The sequence below is a fragment of the Nomascus leucogenys genome, chromosome 3, assembly GCF_006542625.1.
Source record: "Nomascus leucogenys isolate Asia chromosome 3, Asia_NLE_v1, whole genome shotgun sequence".
In the NCBI taxonomy this organism is placed as follows: Eukaryota; Metazoa; Chordata; class Mammalia; order Primates; family Hylobatidae; genus Nomascus; species Nomascus leucogenys.
The window spans coordinates 30,477,857-30,492,639 of NC_044383.1; the positions used below are offsets into that span (position 1 = coordinate 30,477,857).

General features: G+C 37.2%; 1 protein-coding gene across 19 annotated transcripts in view; it reads left to right on the forward strand.

The window, feature by feature from the left end:
- Positions 1-14,783, forward strand: part of NT5C2 (5'-nucleotidase, cytosolic II) — a 100,658-nt gene that overhangs the window by 34,811 nt on the left and 51,064 nt on the right. For 2 of the 19 annotated variants that reach the window (XM_030807606.1, XM_030807585.1), the window contains exon 1: positions 3,715-4,261. The exons of 16 other annotated variants lie outside the window; for them this stretch is intronic. Coding sequence is in view for 1 of the 3 variants with exons in the window: in XM_003255418.4 (XP_003255466.1) it covers positions 4,248-4,261 (14 nt within the window). In the remaining 2 variants the exon portion in view is untranslated. Of the gene's footprint in view, positions 1-3,714; positions 4,262-14,783 lie in introns of those variants that run through there. One more of the 19 variants, XM_003255418.4, reaches the window with a different exon arrangement.

Below are 14,783 nucleotides of genomic sequence, written 5' to 3' on the forward strand. Positions count from 1 at the left end.
CTTGATTTTGTGCTTGTATTTAATCAGTTCTGTAAAATTTTCAGTGGTTGTATTTTCATATATTGTTCCTGCCCTATTTCTCCTTTCCTTCTGAACCCTAATAAGCATATGGTAGATTGGGACGGTGTCCTTTCTTCTCTTATCCTTTTGTATTTTCCATCCTTTTTTTTGTCTCTGTGTCACATTCTGGAAAGTTTTTCCTGACCTATCTTCCAGTTCACTAATTCTCTTTTCAGTTGGGTCTGATCTGTTGTGAAATCTATGAATCACATTTAAAAATTTTGATTTACATAATTTTTTTTTGTTTCAGCATTTCATTTTGGAATATTTTTTCAAATCTGCTATGTCACTTTTTGCAGTTTCTAGTTATATATTAAACATTTAAATCTTAGTGAACTTTGTTCTAAGAGTTGTTAAGACCTGACTTATATTCCTGGCTCTATTTCCAGCCACCTCCGTTTGAAAGCTTTTTTTTTGAGATGGAGTCTCACCCTGTTGCCCAGGCTGGAGTGCAGTGGCGTGATCTTGGCTCACTGCAACCTCTGCCTCCTGGGTTCAAGCAATTCTCCTGCCTCAGCCTCCTGAGTAGCTGGGATTACAGGCACGTGCCACCACGTCTGGTTAAGTTTTTGTATTGTTAGTAGAGATGGGATTTCACTGTGCTAACCAGGATGGTCTCCATCTCCTGACCTCGTGATCTGCCTGCCTTGGTCTCCCAAAGTGCTGGGATTACAGGCGTGAGCCACTGTGCCTGGCCCTTGAAAGCTTTTTTTTTTTTTTTTTTGAGATGGAGTTTCGCTCTTGTTGCTCAGGCTGGAGTGCAATGGCACGATCTCAGCTCACTGCAACCTCCACCTCCTGGGTTCAAGTGATTCTCGAGCCTCAGCCTCCCAAGTAGCTGGGATTACAGGCATGCGCCACCACACCCGGCTAATTTCGTATTTTTAGTAGAGATGGGGTTTCGCCATGTTGGCTGGGCTGGTCTTAAAACTCCTGACCTCAGGTGATCTGCCCGCCTCGGCCTCCCAAAATGCTGGGATTACAGGCATGAGCCACCGCACGTGGCCCCTTGAAGGCTTTTTGAAAGAGGACTTTAACTGTTACTACATCCATTAGGAAGCATTTCTAAATATTACCACCATAGATCCAAGAAGTGAGGAATAATATAGTCACCATACTCAAATTTTAGTGTCTTATTTAAGCACACATGCATACTTTAAAATGAATCTAATTATTTCTAGTCTCTGGCCTTTTCATTCCTGATAGTATTGCCATAGTCCAGGCCCTTGTTATCACTGTCCTAGATTACAGCAGTATCCCCCTGTAGGTCTCCCCACCTTCAGCCTTGTCCTCCTCAAAAAAAATTTTTTTTCAAGAGATGGAGTCTCACTCTGTTGCTCAGGCTGGAGTGTAATGGCATGATCATAACTCACTGCAGTCACCTTGACCTCAAGTAATGCTCACACCTCAGCCTCCCAAGTACCTGGGACTACAGGTGCATGCCACCATACCTGGCTAATTTTTAAATTTTTTTTTGTAGAGACAGGATCTTGTATGTTGCCCATGCTGGTCTAAAACTCTTGGCCTCAAGCAGTCCTCCCAGTTCAGCTTCCTGAGTCGCTGGGATTACAGGTGTGAGCCATGGCACCTGGCCAAATTCATTTTTTAAATAATGTTATAATCCTGCTTAGATCCTTTAGTGGTATCACATCGAGCATGCAACAGGATAAATTTTAACCCCATTAAGACTCTCTTAAGACTGATCTTTTTCTGCCCACTTTTGTGTTGAGCAGTTCTCTTCCTCAGATTCTGTGTTCTGTCAACTCAACTGTATCTAGCTTTGCTTTTTCTCTGAGACTGGGTCTCGCTCTGTCACCTAGGCTGGAGTGCAGTGGTGTGATCATGGCTCACTGCAGCCTTGACCTCCCGGGCTCATAGCTTTGTTTTTATTCACACATCATGATGTTTATGTCATTTTGCTTTTTGTTCATGGTTACCCTTCTGTTGGAGACCTCTTCTTTTCCTCTTAGCCTGCTGCTAATACTTTTAGCGTGATGATTAAGAGCTTGGGCCTAGGGTTGGCATTTTGGATTGTTCCATTTCTTTAGAATCACAGCATTTAACTTTTGTAAAATTTAATTTTGTCATCTTTTAAACTGGAATAACTTTACCTCATAGAGTTATTGCAAAGATTAGATGAGGTAATAAATAAAGAGCTTAGCACAGTGTCAGTTTAAAAAAAACAGTATCTCATCCTATCTTTCGATAAGACTCAGCCAGGAGGATCTATAGGTCCCTCTCTGTTGTGCGTATCTGTAATACTACTATTAACACACTACTTCATATCTGCTTTTGAATGGACCTTCTCACTAGCTTCTTAAAATCAAGGACTGCCAAGTTTATCTTTGTATTACTGATATCTAGCACACAGACATTCAGTAAATGTTTGTTTAATGTATGCATGGAGTTTGAAAGAGCCAATCATCTTTAGACAATGCCTTCCTTACCTTTTGCACAGGAAGCTCCTGTAAGTGTGTACCCTCAGTTCAAGTGAGAATTTTTGTTTTCCTTTCTCTTTGCCAATAGCAAAGTCTTAAAATAGTAATTACATTTATTTCCACTGCACTGAGCTGTGATACCACAAGCTGAAAATCTAGGGAATCCATGGGAAGTTGGCACCCTTAAGGATTAGATCATTTTTCCATATTCAATTTGTATTCTTGTAGTTATGGAATTTGCTTTGAGGATAGTCAATGGAAATCCTTCATATTTGTGTAAAACTTGAGATTTAGATTTTTTAAAAAAGTGTTTCCCAAGAGATATATTAATGAGGCAATGCCTGATAATCCAGTTGCTTTTCCTCTTCCCCTACCCTCAGTAATAGTTCTTGGAGTGCTTACATATGACAGACAACATCCCTACCAGATGTTATCTTCCCTTTTATAGATTAAAACGCTCAGGCTTAGGTTAAGTAACTTATTCAAAGTTCCAAAGCCAGAATGTGGAGGAGCTGGAATTTAAGCCTTAGTTCTTCTAGTGCCCATTCTCTTTCCATTACACCATACTGCTTTTCTAAATAAACTGAAAATAATTTTCTTTTGTTTTTTCTTTTTTATTTTTTCTAACTTAAAGTCTTTTATCCCTAAATTTTATTTTGAATTTATAGTATTTAGTAGTGCTTTTAATTACTTAGTAACTATTTAAACATTTTAATAACAAAAAGAAACCTTTATGATAAGATACTTAGATAATATTTAAAGGGATAAAGCTTTTAAAAATTTTAAGCCTTAATTCAAGTAGTAGTTCTTTAAGGTATATGTATTTTATTTTTAATTTGAATCACCACGAGGAGGATTTATTTGCCATCTCAACGTTCTTAGACTTTAGCAGACTTAACTTATTTCTTCCCCTGTTGCATAATCCCTATGCATTATATTGGTCAGGAGGCAGGAACGTTACAGATTTTTTTTTTCAAAGCTCAATTTGCTCTGACATTTGGAATTAACCTTTAGAATGTTCTGGATTTATCCCCCATATGCCAAAGATCTGTAAATATCTTTTCACATGAGCTGAAATTTTCAGGCGATTAAGTGAAATATTTGTGAACGCAGATGTTTTGTTTAAAAGCAGTTAATGAAATCAGAAAAAAAATACCTCACTGTTGAAATACTTTAGGTTCCTCCTGTAATATGATCGGCACATACTTCCTTCTCTTGTAATTCACATTGTTCATTTTCTGAGGGAGGAAATAACTAACTAATAATTAAAACATAAAATTATTTATCCTGTGTTTTTTGCTCCCAGAGTAAACTAAAAATGATTTTGACCGACCAGGGCTGCTTGATTCTGTGAAACTCACATTGTTTGCGTACTGTTGGAGGGCCTCATTAGGGGGTAAATTTGCTTTTTCTGTGTTTGCCAGTAACGATTCCTGTCTCTTACGGGAACTTGCCATTTGGATTGTCTCCTTCTTTAACTGGCCAGCCTTAAACAGTTCAGGCCATTAGTTATTTTTCCTAGTCTTGAAATTTTTTGAAAAATTATTCTTAAGTTTTCAAGTATTTAAAGCTGAGGATATTGGTCACTGAGATATTGCCTAGTTAGGGTTCGGCATTGTGCCCAAATTTGTTGGGCCTCTCAGGGCCTGAGTTCTCTGTGCTTTAACAAATGAGCTACAGTTCTCAAGAGATCAGTGAAGCTTGTTTGTTGATCCTGTATTCTCATCCAGAGGAAGTAGATCTTTGAGAATGTCTAAGGAAGGGTAAGTGATTTTATTATTCTTTCTCTTTCATTTTTCTCAGTGAAGAGGTATGACTGCGTGAATTAAAAGATTAATAAGCAGTGCTACCAGTCCGAGAGTGGAGGTGGAGGCAGAGATTGAAAGAAATTCAGCCCAAATCTTAGTGTTTCATGTGTAATCTACTGTGAAGTTGCTATTGTTGTTTTGAAAGATAGCATTGAGTAAGGGCAATCTTAATAGGAATTTTGTAAGATATAAGTACTTTGATTACTCTGTGGTAAATTCATTTTGTTTTTCTGCAGAATGTATTAAGATTGGAAGCAAACGGTGGTTTACCGAAGAATTGAGGGAAGCTTAAAAATTCAATGGCGTTTTAAAATAAGTTGTACCTTTAGAAAATGGTGTGATTTTGTTTCTGGGGTGATTTTGTTTCTGGGGTGCGTAGCCTGTGATTTTGTTTCTGGGGTGCGTAGGCAAGAAATAATTTAGAGTAGAATTCCCTATTCTAATTTGCTTTGCAATATAAGATAGTTCTGTGTTTTTTTTTATTATTTTCTCTTATGCTTCAGAGTCTGAATTATTACTGATTCTCTTTTTGTGACCACTATAATAAGTGATAAGTTAATAACTGCATACTGTTGGTTATTTCATTTCTAGCCTTCAGGCATAACTAGACCTGGTTAATTTTAGAGAGATGTTTCTTTTAATAAAATAGGACATAAGTCTCTCAAAAAAATTCTTTAAAAATACAGTAAAAGTTTAGTTTTTATTTTTCTGGAATCTATTAATTATCTTTCTAGTAATTTTGTTCTGTAAGAAAATTTGAAGTGGTTCCAGAGCCTCACATTTACAACTTATTTTAATCTAATCATGTATTGATTATGAACAAAATAAAATTGGCCCACTTTACTGCTATTTTTAAACTTCATTATTGAATAACAAGAACAACCAGGGGTATAAGTAATTCTATATTATTTTTAGACCTTTTATGACATCACTAGAAATTTGAGGTTTCTTTTAAATGTGAAAATTACGAAAGGACTGCCGTTTTAGATTGGTATATTTTCTTAAAGGACTGCCTTTTTAGGTTGGTATATTTTCTTTCCTTCTACCACTGGCTATAGATAGGTAGTTGTTAAACCATTTTTATGATAAGGACTATCACAGGTGCTAGTATGTTTGTCAATCTTGTACACAAGGTTGTTTATAAAGCTATTATAGTTTGTAGATTTAAGATGAATTGTATTTCTAGATGCAGTTAAAGTTCTTGGAAGTAGTTAGTACTAATTTTTACCCTATGGTAAAGTATATGTTAGACTTGGTTAGTTAGAGAAAGTTGGAGGGACCTATATTACCCCTCTAGGACACTGTAAGGGCAGATTTTTTTTTAGGTTTATCTCTAGGAGCCTCTGGGGCAATGCCTGTACTGTCCGAATGGATAACAAGTGCATTTGAAGTACGTGGAATATATGAATCAATTAAGTTTTATTCTCTATGCTATCTTTAGAAATAAATGGATACATTTTGTGCTTGGGGATGAAAAAATTCTTACATTCACCGTTTTCATAAGTGCGATACTGACATTTAGTACCGTGTTATCATTTGATAGGTATGAAATATTTCCCTAATAGTAATAGGAAAAGATTGTTAATAGAGTTAAATCACCCAAAATTATACTTGAGCTTTATGTAAACCTATGGTAATTAAGACAGTGTGATATTAGTATTAAGATAGGCATATAGATTATGGAACCAAATGGGGAGTTCATAGACCCACACATATATAATCAATTGATTTTCAGCAATGAAGTTAAGCTAATTCAATGGCGAGAGGCTAGTGGTTTTTTTTTGTTTTGTTTTGTTTTTGTTTTTAAGAACAAGTTTCACTCTTGTTGCCCAGGCTGGAGTGCAGTGGCGTAATCTTGGCTCACTGCAACCTCCACCTCCCAGGTTCAAGCAATTCTCCTGCCTTAGCCTTCCTTAGTAGCTGGAATTACAGGCATGCACCACCATGCCCGGCTAATTTTGTATTTTTAGTAGAGACAGGATTTCTCCATGTTGGTCAGGCTGGTCTTGAACTCCCGACCTCAGATGATTCACCCACCTTGGCCTCCCAAAGTGCTGGGGATTACAGGCGTGAGCCACCACGCCTGGCCAGGAGAGGCTGGTGTTTTTAACAAATGTACTGGAACAACTGAATATTCATATAGGGAAAAAAAAATGAACTTTGACCCTTGATCTTTACCTCAAACCATACATTAAAATAACAGAAAATGGATCATAGACCTGAATATAATCTTTGTGACCCCGAATGAGGTACAGATTTCTTAGGTAAACTGAATAAAAATTGTTAGACAAAATTGATAATTTGGGCTTCATCAAAATTTAAAAAATCAAATTTCTGTTTCTTGAAAGACATCATTAAGAATATTTAAAGGCAAGCTGCAGACTGGGAGAAAATATTCTGAATATGTTTATATCTGATAAAAGACTTGGATCCAAAATATATGAAGAACTCTTGTAATTCAATAATAAGACAACCCAGTTTAAAAACGGGCAAAATATTTGAATTGATGCTTCATAAAATTGGATTTGAAAAGATGTTATTGGTCATTAGGGAAATACAGATTAAGACTATAGTGAGACACCACTGCACACGCACTAAAATGGCTACAATTAAAAACACTGACAGTGTGGAGCAATGGTAACTCTCATGCATTGCTGATAAGAGTGCAAAAGAGAAAAGAGTTTTGGCAATGTCTTTTTAAGTTAAACATATGCTTAACACATGACCTAGTAATTCCACTTTTAGATATTTACCCAAGAGATGAAAAGATGCCCACATAAATTTGTATGACTGTTTGTAGCAGCATTATTTATAATGGTCGAAAGCTGGAAACAAACCCAAGTGTCCATTAACTGAATGGATAAACAAATTGTGGTATATCCATACAATGAATTACTCAGGAATAAAAGAACTAATCATATATGCAGCAACATGGATGAATCTCAGAAGTATTGCTAAGCAAGCCAGACACATGACAAAATAATACTTGATTCCATTTATATGAAAACTACAGTGACAGAAAGTACTAGTGGTAGCTCAGGGCCAAGGGCTGGGGAGGGTATTGCAAAAGAACATGAAGGAATTTTTTGGATTGAAGAAAATATTCTATATCTTGATTGTAGTAGTTGTTGCATGAGTGTATACCGTTATCAGACTCACCAAAATTTTCATTTAAGGTGGGTGAGTGTTATTTTAAGTAAATGATACCTTGGTAAAGTTGGTGGAGAAATGAGACTTGAGAAACTCCTCATCCTGCTGATTTAAAATTTTGTAAAGTGGTTGTTGATTATTCATATTCAAAAGGATATCTTTGGGAAAATATGATTGGTCCTAGGATGTGTAATGCAGGGAAAAATATACTGTCTTTGCAGTGTCATGATTGAATTAGCCCTCTGGAGTTGTTAAAGTGCTTTTTTTTTTTTTTTTTTTTTAAATTACTAGAGTTGCTGTCATTTAGGTAAAAGGCCAAAATGAATTTTATCATTTATTTTTATTTTAAATTCTGAGTTTTGACCTTTCTTCCAATATAGGCACATGGACTTAGCTAACATGGATAACCATATTTTCTTTCTCTGATTTCTATCTCACATTTTGCTATGTTTTATGAATGATCCTCTATACACTGGTCTTTCAAAAATTGTAGAGAAAAAGTGAAAAACAATTTAGAGGAAAATAGGAAAAAAGAGATTGGAAAAACCTATGCTTAATTAGACTGAGGTTTTAGAATAGTAAATATATTCTTAGAAGTACTGGTATTGTCCTGGTTTCTCCCGTAACTTGTGTATTTTTCTGATTTGGTAGTCAGCCCTCTCTTATATTTCCTACCATCCTGCTCCCATTATCACAATTTCTTCATTTGAGAATGAAGGTGAAGGGAATTTTAATGTCTTTTCCGTAAATATTTTTGATGAATCTCCTTAAAGTATGCTTTAAAATCTTTGGTGGAAAGAGAGTCTACATTATCATCAGTACTCCTATTATTTTATAGTTTTTAAGATAGACCTTCTTTTACATTTAAACATCCCAGAAACTGGGCTATATCTGGCAATATACCACCTAGAATTCAAGTTGAGTTCTTCCAGAGAGGATTTGCTTTCGCTTCTTTCAGTCACCTGGGGAAAATATCAACCATCCTGGTAGTAAATTCAGAGCACAACCTACAAGACTGACTTGTTCAAATTCTCAGGGAGAGATTTCCCCCCTCCCTGGACCCAGTACAAAATGGGAAATAGATGTACAGTCAAGGCTGAGATGTACAGATTTCTTTGTGGGCCCTTCTGTGTTGTAGATATATTTCTCCCTTTTCCTCATATTATGAGTATATCCCTTTTGATATCCTAACTCTTTGCGGAATCTCCTAGGCTGTGACTTGGCATTTTCCCCCTTTTCTTACTAGTATATAATATAGGTACATTTTATAATTGGTGGCATTTTAAATCTTAATCATCTTAAATTTTGTTCTATGTATGTCTCCATACTGACTTTTCTCTGGAGCTTTTAAATATTGAGTATATGAGTGAGTAAAATGAGTGTTATAATTTCATGTTTTATTTTATAAGTGATAACACATTTGTTCAGATTTTTAGTGTGTGTGCTGCTGAAGTGAGCATTGTTCAGATTTTTAATGCACAGGCGGCTGTTCTCTCTTTTTTTTTTTTTGAGACGGAGTCTCGCTCTGTTGCCCAGGCTGGAGTGCAGTGGCACGATCTTGGCTTACTGCAAGCTCTGCCTCCTGGGTTCACCCCATTCTCCTGCCTCAGCCTCCCGAGTAGCTGGGACTACGGGCACCTGCCACCACACCCGGCTAATTTTTTGTATTTTTAGTAGAGATGGGGTTTCACCATGTTAGCCAGGATGGTCTCGATCTCCTGACCTCGTGATTCACCTGCCTCGGCCTCCCAGAGTGCTGGGATTACAGGCGTGAGCCACTGCACCCAGCCACTGCTGTTCTCTTGACACAATCTGATAAACAAAATGTATCCCTCTTGATGTTCCTCAGAGAAAATGTTAAAACAAATTAGTAAGAAGTTATTGGTTAGAATTTATGAAAGCAAAACTAATGCTACTAGATGTCTGTTGCTTTTAGAATCTAACCCAAAATTTCTTGTTGTGTCTGTATGTCCATGGTATTTGAGCTTTGAATTTTTAAGAATCCATTTCATAAAGTTCTTACCTATAATATTTTTTATGTCATTAAGCATACTTTTTACGAAGGATGGAGACGTAATGGCAGACTGAAGTCTTCCTATTACTTTTTTTTAATAACAGCTTTATTGAGATACAATTCACATATCATTCAATTCACCCTTTTAAAGCATACAATTCGATGATTTTAGTGTATTCACAGAGTTGTGCAACCAATACCGCTATCTAATTTTAGAACATTTCATTACCCCCACAAGAAACCCTGTACCCATTAGCAGAAACTCCCTGTTCCCTCCTCCCCACAGCCTCTGGCAATGACAAACCCCTATTAAGTTTCTAGTGTAAGCTTAATTTTTAGTTCAGTTAAATATTGTGTCTGCTATTACAAGGCGCTATGTTAGGTGTTGGGAAGATTATAAATCCTGGTCTCAAAGTTTATAATCCAATAAAGAATAAGAGAACTACCATATTTTATGTCTATGACAACATAAGTGTCAAAATAGGGAATTTTGAATGTTTAAACCTCTCATTTGGGTCACAACTTTATAGAATTTTAGTTGCTGATGCAGTTTCTTTCATTAAGTAGAAAAGTAATGAGACCCAGAGACATTACTGTCACATAGTTCTGTGGCACAACCAGAATATTGATAGTTCCTTGACAAAATCACTTGAGATGCAGGGTCTTGATAATTGGAGATACCTGAGGTGGCCCTTTTAGGGAAAAGAATATAAAGAAAGCCTTAGGGTGTATTTAGGAAATAGCAAGTAGCTCACTTTGATTACTACAGCCAAAGGTGCATGATGTGGCACAATGTAAGATCAAACTGTTTTGACAAAATGGTGAAAGTTTTTGAACTTGAAGATCCAATAATTTGCAATTTATTAATTGGGTAGGTAGTGAGCGATGACTACATGTTCTTAAGAGAGTGATATGATTGGATCAGGGCTTTAGTACAGTGCTTCTCAAACTATCTGTGAGGGAGGACCAGTTTATAAACAACTTTTTTCCAATCTGTTTCAAATGGACACGTTTATAAAATAAAAATGAATTTCAAGAAAAATGAAGACACAAAATGTAAGCCTACCTTTTTTATTACTATATTCAACAAACAAAATTTCTCTGTCAAATTACTATAAAAATTTCTAAATACTTAAAATTTCTGTATGTGTCATGTCATGGGTTAGCAACAAATGTTCATAATCCAGCACTGGCCTGTGGACCATGCTTTGAGTAGCACTACTTCAAAGCAATTAATTTGGCATTAGTGCGAGGGCAGAGCAATTGGGAGATGATTGCTGGACTAATGAGGACCTGGACATGTTGTTAGCACTGTGAATTGAATGGAAGATTGGATTCCAGAGACGTTTGTTAATTTAAATGAAGGCACATTAGATGATTGGATGTGGATTTGAAGAAGAGGAAAGAATCAAAAGATAGTAACTAGATTTTAAGCTTGAGTGGGAAAATGGGAGTGCCCATAGCAGAAATAGGAACTAGTTTGGAGATTGGGTTTTCAACAAAAAATCCACATTATAGCATTTTCTATTGAGTAAAAATATGCATATATACAGACACATACTTTTTAGTTCATAATTTCAATTTGCCCTCTCAAGAAGCACTTGTAACTTTTTCTTTTCTTGATTGTAGCAAATTTTCAATGTATAATTATGCAAGCCCATAAGGAAAACAGATGCCCAAGAAGATTTTATACTTGAATCCCTAGTCTTATTTGTTGTTTCACTAACTGTCATTGGGCACTTGGCCAGGAAATTGTGACTCCTAGGCAAGGGGAGGAGTTACAGATAAAGTTCACCATTGCCAAAGAAATTCTATTCCAAATGGATTTGTGTGGAGCAACAGTGATATCCAATGACAAGTTAAATTAGACACAGAGGTGTTTTCTCCAGCACCGTCTCGGAAGATACATGCTTTTGAGGGGCCTGATTCAGGCTAAACTTCTTGAAGTCAAGTCACAAAAAATCTATACTAGGGACCTTACGAAGAATTTTGTTATGTGATTTCAAGAACTAGTTGACTCAGATAGTTTTACACTTTTCAAAACGGCAACCAGTGACAGATGAGGTAATACTGCTTTGAATTACGAGTTAAATCTCAAAGCCATTAAGATTGCTATTTACAAAATTTCAAATTTAATAAATTGCATGTTCATGTTACTTAAGTGTGAGAATATTCTTATTTCTAAAGCACATTATAAATGGCTCTATTTCTTATGGTTAATATTTATATTTACTTGGATAGAGTTTATTCAAGTTTAATGTCTTAACTGCTGTGGGATATGATAATAAAAGCTGTTACATTTGTCTTTATATTGAAGTCTGTGCTTGGTTTTCTAGTGTTCCTGTCACCTAGAGATTGTTTTTCATGTTAATGCTCAAATCTGCAACTTACAAAAGACTTAGTATGTTGGAATTGCTGGTTAATTGTGCTTTAAGATTGGATGCTTAGTTTAGTCATGCTTTCTAGGGCGGCAAGTTTGTGCTTTTTTAAAAACAAGCTTCGGGAAGTTAATTTCTCAGATATGTTCAAGCTCTTGAACACAGGGGTGGAGTATGTTCCACTCGTTAATAATTTAGAAATGTGACACAGTAAACTGGCATTGGCAAAGGTACAGTCAAGGCCCGGAGACCAATAGAAATTTTTGGATTCCTCAAGCAGATAAATCTTTTTGTTTTGAAATGTATGATGGTGCAGTGGGCCAGCCTTGTAATTGATATAGTACCTTTTAGTTGATATAGTACCTTTTAGTTGATATAGTACCTAACACTTTGTTTTGCTATAACCTCAGTGAAGAGTAGTCATTAGTTTGAGACTAAGAGATTAGTTTCTCTTGAAGACTGTATCCTGGAGACATGGTATTTCATGCTTTAAGGCTGCCTCTGTGCTGAAGTCAGTGCATACTTTAAGCATTTGGTTGTTTATTATCTTTGTAAACTGTGGAATATATAGCCAAATAACTATATTTGGCTTATTGCAGTTCTCTATAATACAGCTGTTCTATTTTGCCATTATAGCTTTGTTTATGCACTTCAGCTATTCATACAACAAATTAGATTTAATTCCACATTGCCCCTCCCCTCATGTTTTGTAGCCTAGATTGGGGAAAGAAAAGGAAAGATGAGAATATATGTGAGGCTTTTCATTTTTATAAACATCATAATAGAAATGAATTGGGGGGAGACAGGAGTGATTGTTTCTAAGTTCAGGAATTGCTTTTGTGGTTAGAGCACTTATTTTGAATGAAAATGGAAAGATAAAGGATATTTGGTAGAACTTCCTAGGAAAACATCTTATTTTCTAATTTTAGACTCTTATAAAGTCTGTCCTAGCTCTTTCTGCTCCCTAAAGAACAGCTTCTATGACATATGTCACAAAATGGTATCTGCTTTGTAGTAGACAGTGAATGTGTTGATTAGTTAATGTGACTAGGTTAAAGAGATGAGAAGTGTAATTTGATGGATACGTAGCAATGATTATTCTGGCAAAACCAGATTTTCATGTTCCTGAAATATGTTATTCCTAGAGTTTACATAGATAATAAAGGTACATTATAATCTTTGAATCCTTAAAAATATGCATATATGATTTGATATATTTTCATGAGAGTACAAGCTTAATCTCTTTTCTAACAAAGAAAGAAGCTGGTACTTGGCTGAGACTGTTGACAGTTTCTTGTCTTAAGCACTGATTGACATTAGCAGCAAAATCTCTTTTTTCCTGTAATGTTAGCTGTGCTTGAAGCCAGCTAGCATCTTTCTTCTATGAGAGTAAAAGCTGTTTCTTTAATTATGTGGTTCCACATACTTCTCTCCTGGATTGTATCACAAGGGAAAAAATCATCCCCAATCCATTCCTGCTTGTATTCCCATAGAATATTTTAGGCATGTCAGCTGTTAGGGCTTGATCAAGGATTTGATCCAGTTGGCTCTCTAGCCTGAATTAAGAATCTGTTTGAAAAGCCTTCAGTAGTTACATTTAGTTTCTAGAGCTACAACCATTATTTTGTCTTTTATCCCTGTTGTACTTTCAAAAGGATTTATGTAACTGGGAAAATATAATAAAGTGGATGCTTTTATCAGTAATAGCAGGGTGATATTTGATGAAATATTAGAAGGTGATATGTTTGGGGGCTGGAGGTTGGAGGGTGTTTTTTGTTTCTTTGTTTGAGACAGGGTGTTGCTCTGTTGCCCAAGCTAGAGTGCAGTGGCATGATCTCAGTTCACTGCAGCCTTGACCTCCTGGGCTCAAGTGATCTTCCTGCCTCAGCCTCTTGAGTAGCTGAGACTATAGGCATGTGCCACTATGCCTGGCTAATTTTTTATTTTTTTTTTGAGATAGGGTCTCACCATATTGCCCAGGCTGGTCTCAGACTCTTGGGCTCAAGCAGTCCTCTCACCTTGGCCTCCCAAAGTGCTGGGATTATAGGTGTGAGGCACCACTGCTGGTCTCAAACTCCTTTTTTAAAAAGTCTCCAAGGCCATCTCTACAAAAAAAAAGAAAAGAAAAATAGCCGGACATGGTGGTGTGTACCTGTGGTCCCAGCTACTTGGGAGGCTAAGGCTGAGGTAGGAGGATAACATGAGCCTGGGAGGTTGAGGCTGAGGTAGGAGGATAACATGAGCCTGGGAGGCTGAAGCTGAGGTAGGAGGATAACATGAGCCTGGGAGGCTGAGGTAGGAGGATAACATGAGCCTGGGAGGCTGAGGTAGGAGGATAACATGAGCCTGGGAGCTGAGGCTGAGGTAGGAGGATAACATGAGCCTGGGAGGCTGAGGTAGGAGGATAACATGAGCCTGGGAGCTGAGGCTGAGGTAGGAGGATAACATGAGCCTGGGAGGCTGAGGTAGGAGGATAACATGAGCCTGGGAGGCTGAGGTAGGAGGATAACATGAGGCTGGGAGGCTGAGGTAGGAGGATAACATGAGGCTGGGAGGCTGAGGTAGGAGGATAACATGAGCCTGGGAGGCTGAGGTAGGAGGATAACATGAGCTGGGAGCTGAGGCTGAGGTAGGAGGATAACATGAGGCTGGGAGGCTGAGGTAGGAGGATAACATGAGCTGGGAGGCTGAGGTAGGAGGATAACATGAGGCTGGGAGGCTGAGGTAGGAGGATAACATGAGCCTGGGAGGCTGAGGTAGGAGGATAACATGAGCCTGGGAGGCTGAGGTAGGAGGATAACATGAGCCTGGGAGCTGGGCTGAGGTAGGAGGATAACATGAGCCTGGGAGGCTGAGGTAGGAGGATAACATGAGCCTGGGAGGCTGAGGTAGGAGGATAACATGAGCCTGGGAGGCTGAGGTAGGAGGATAACAT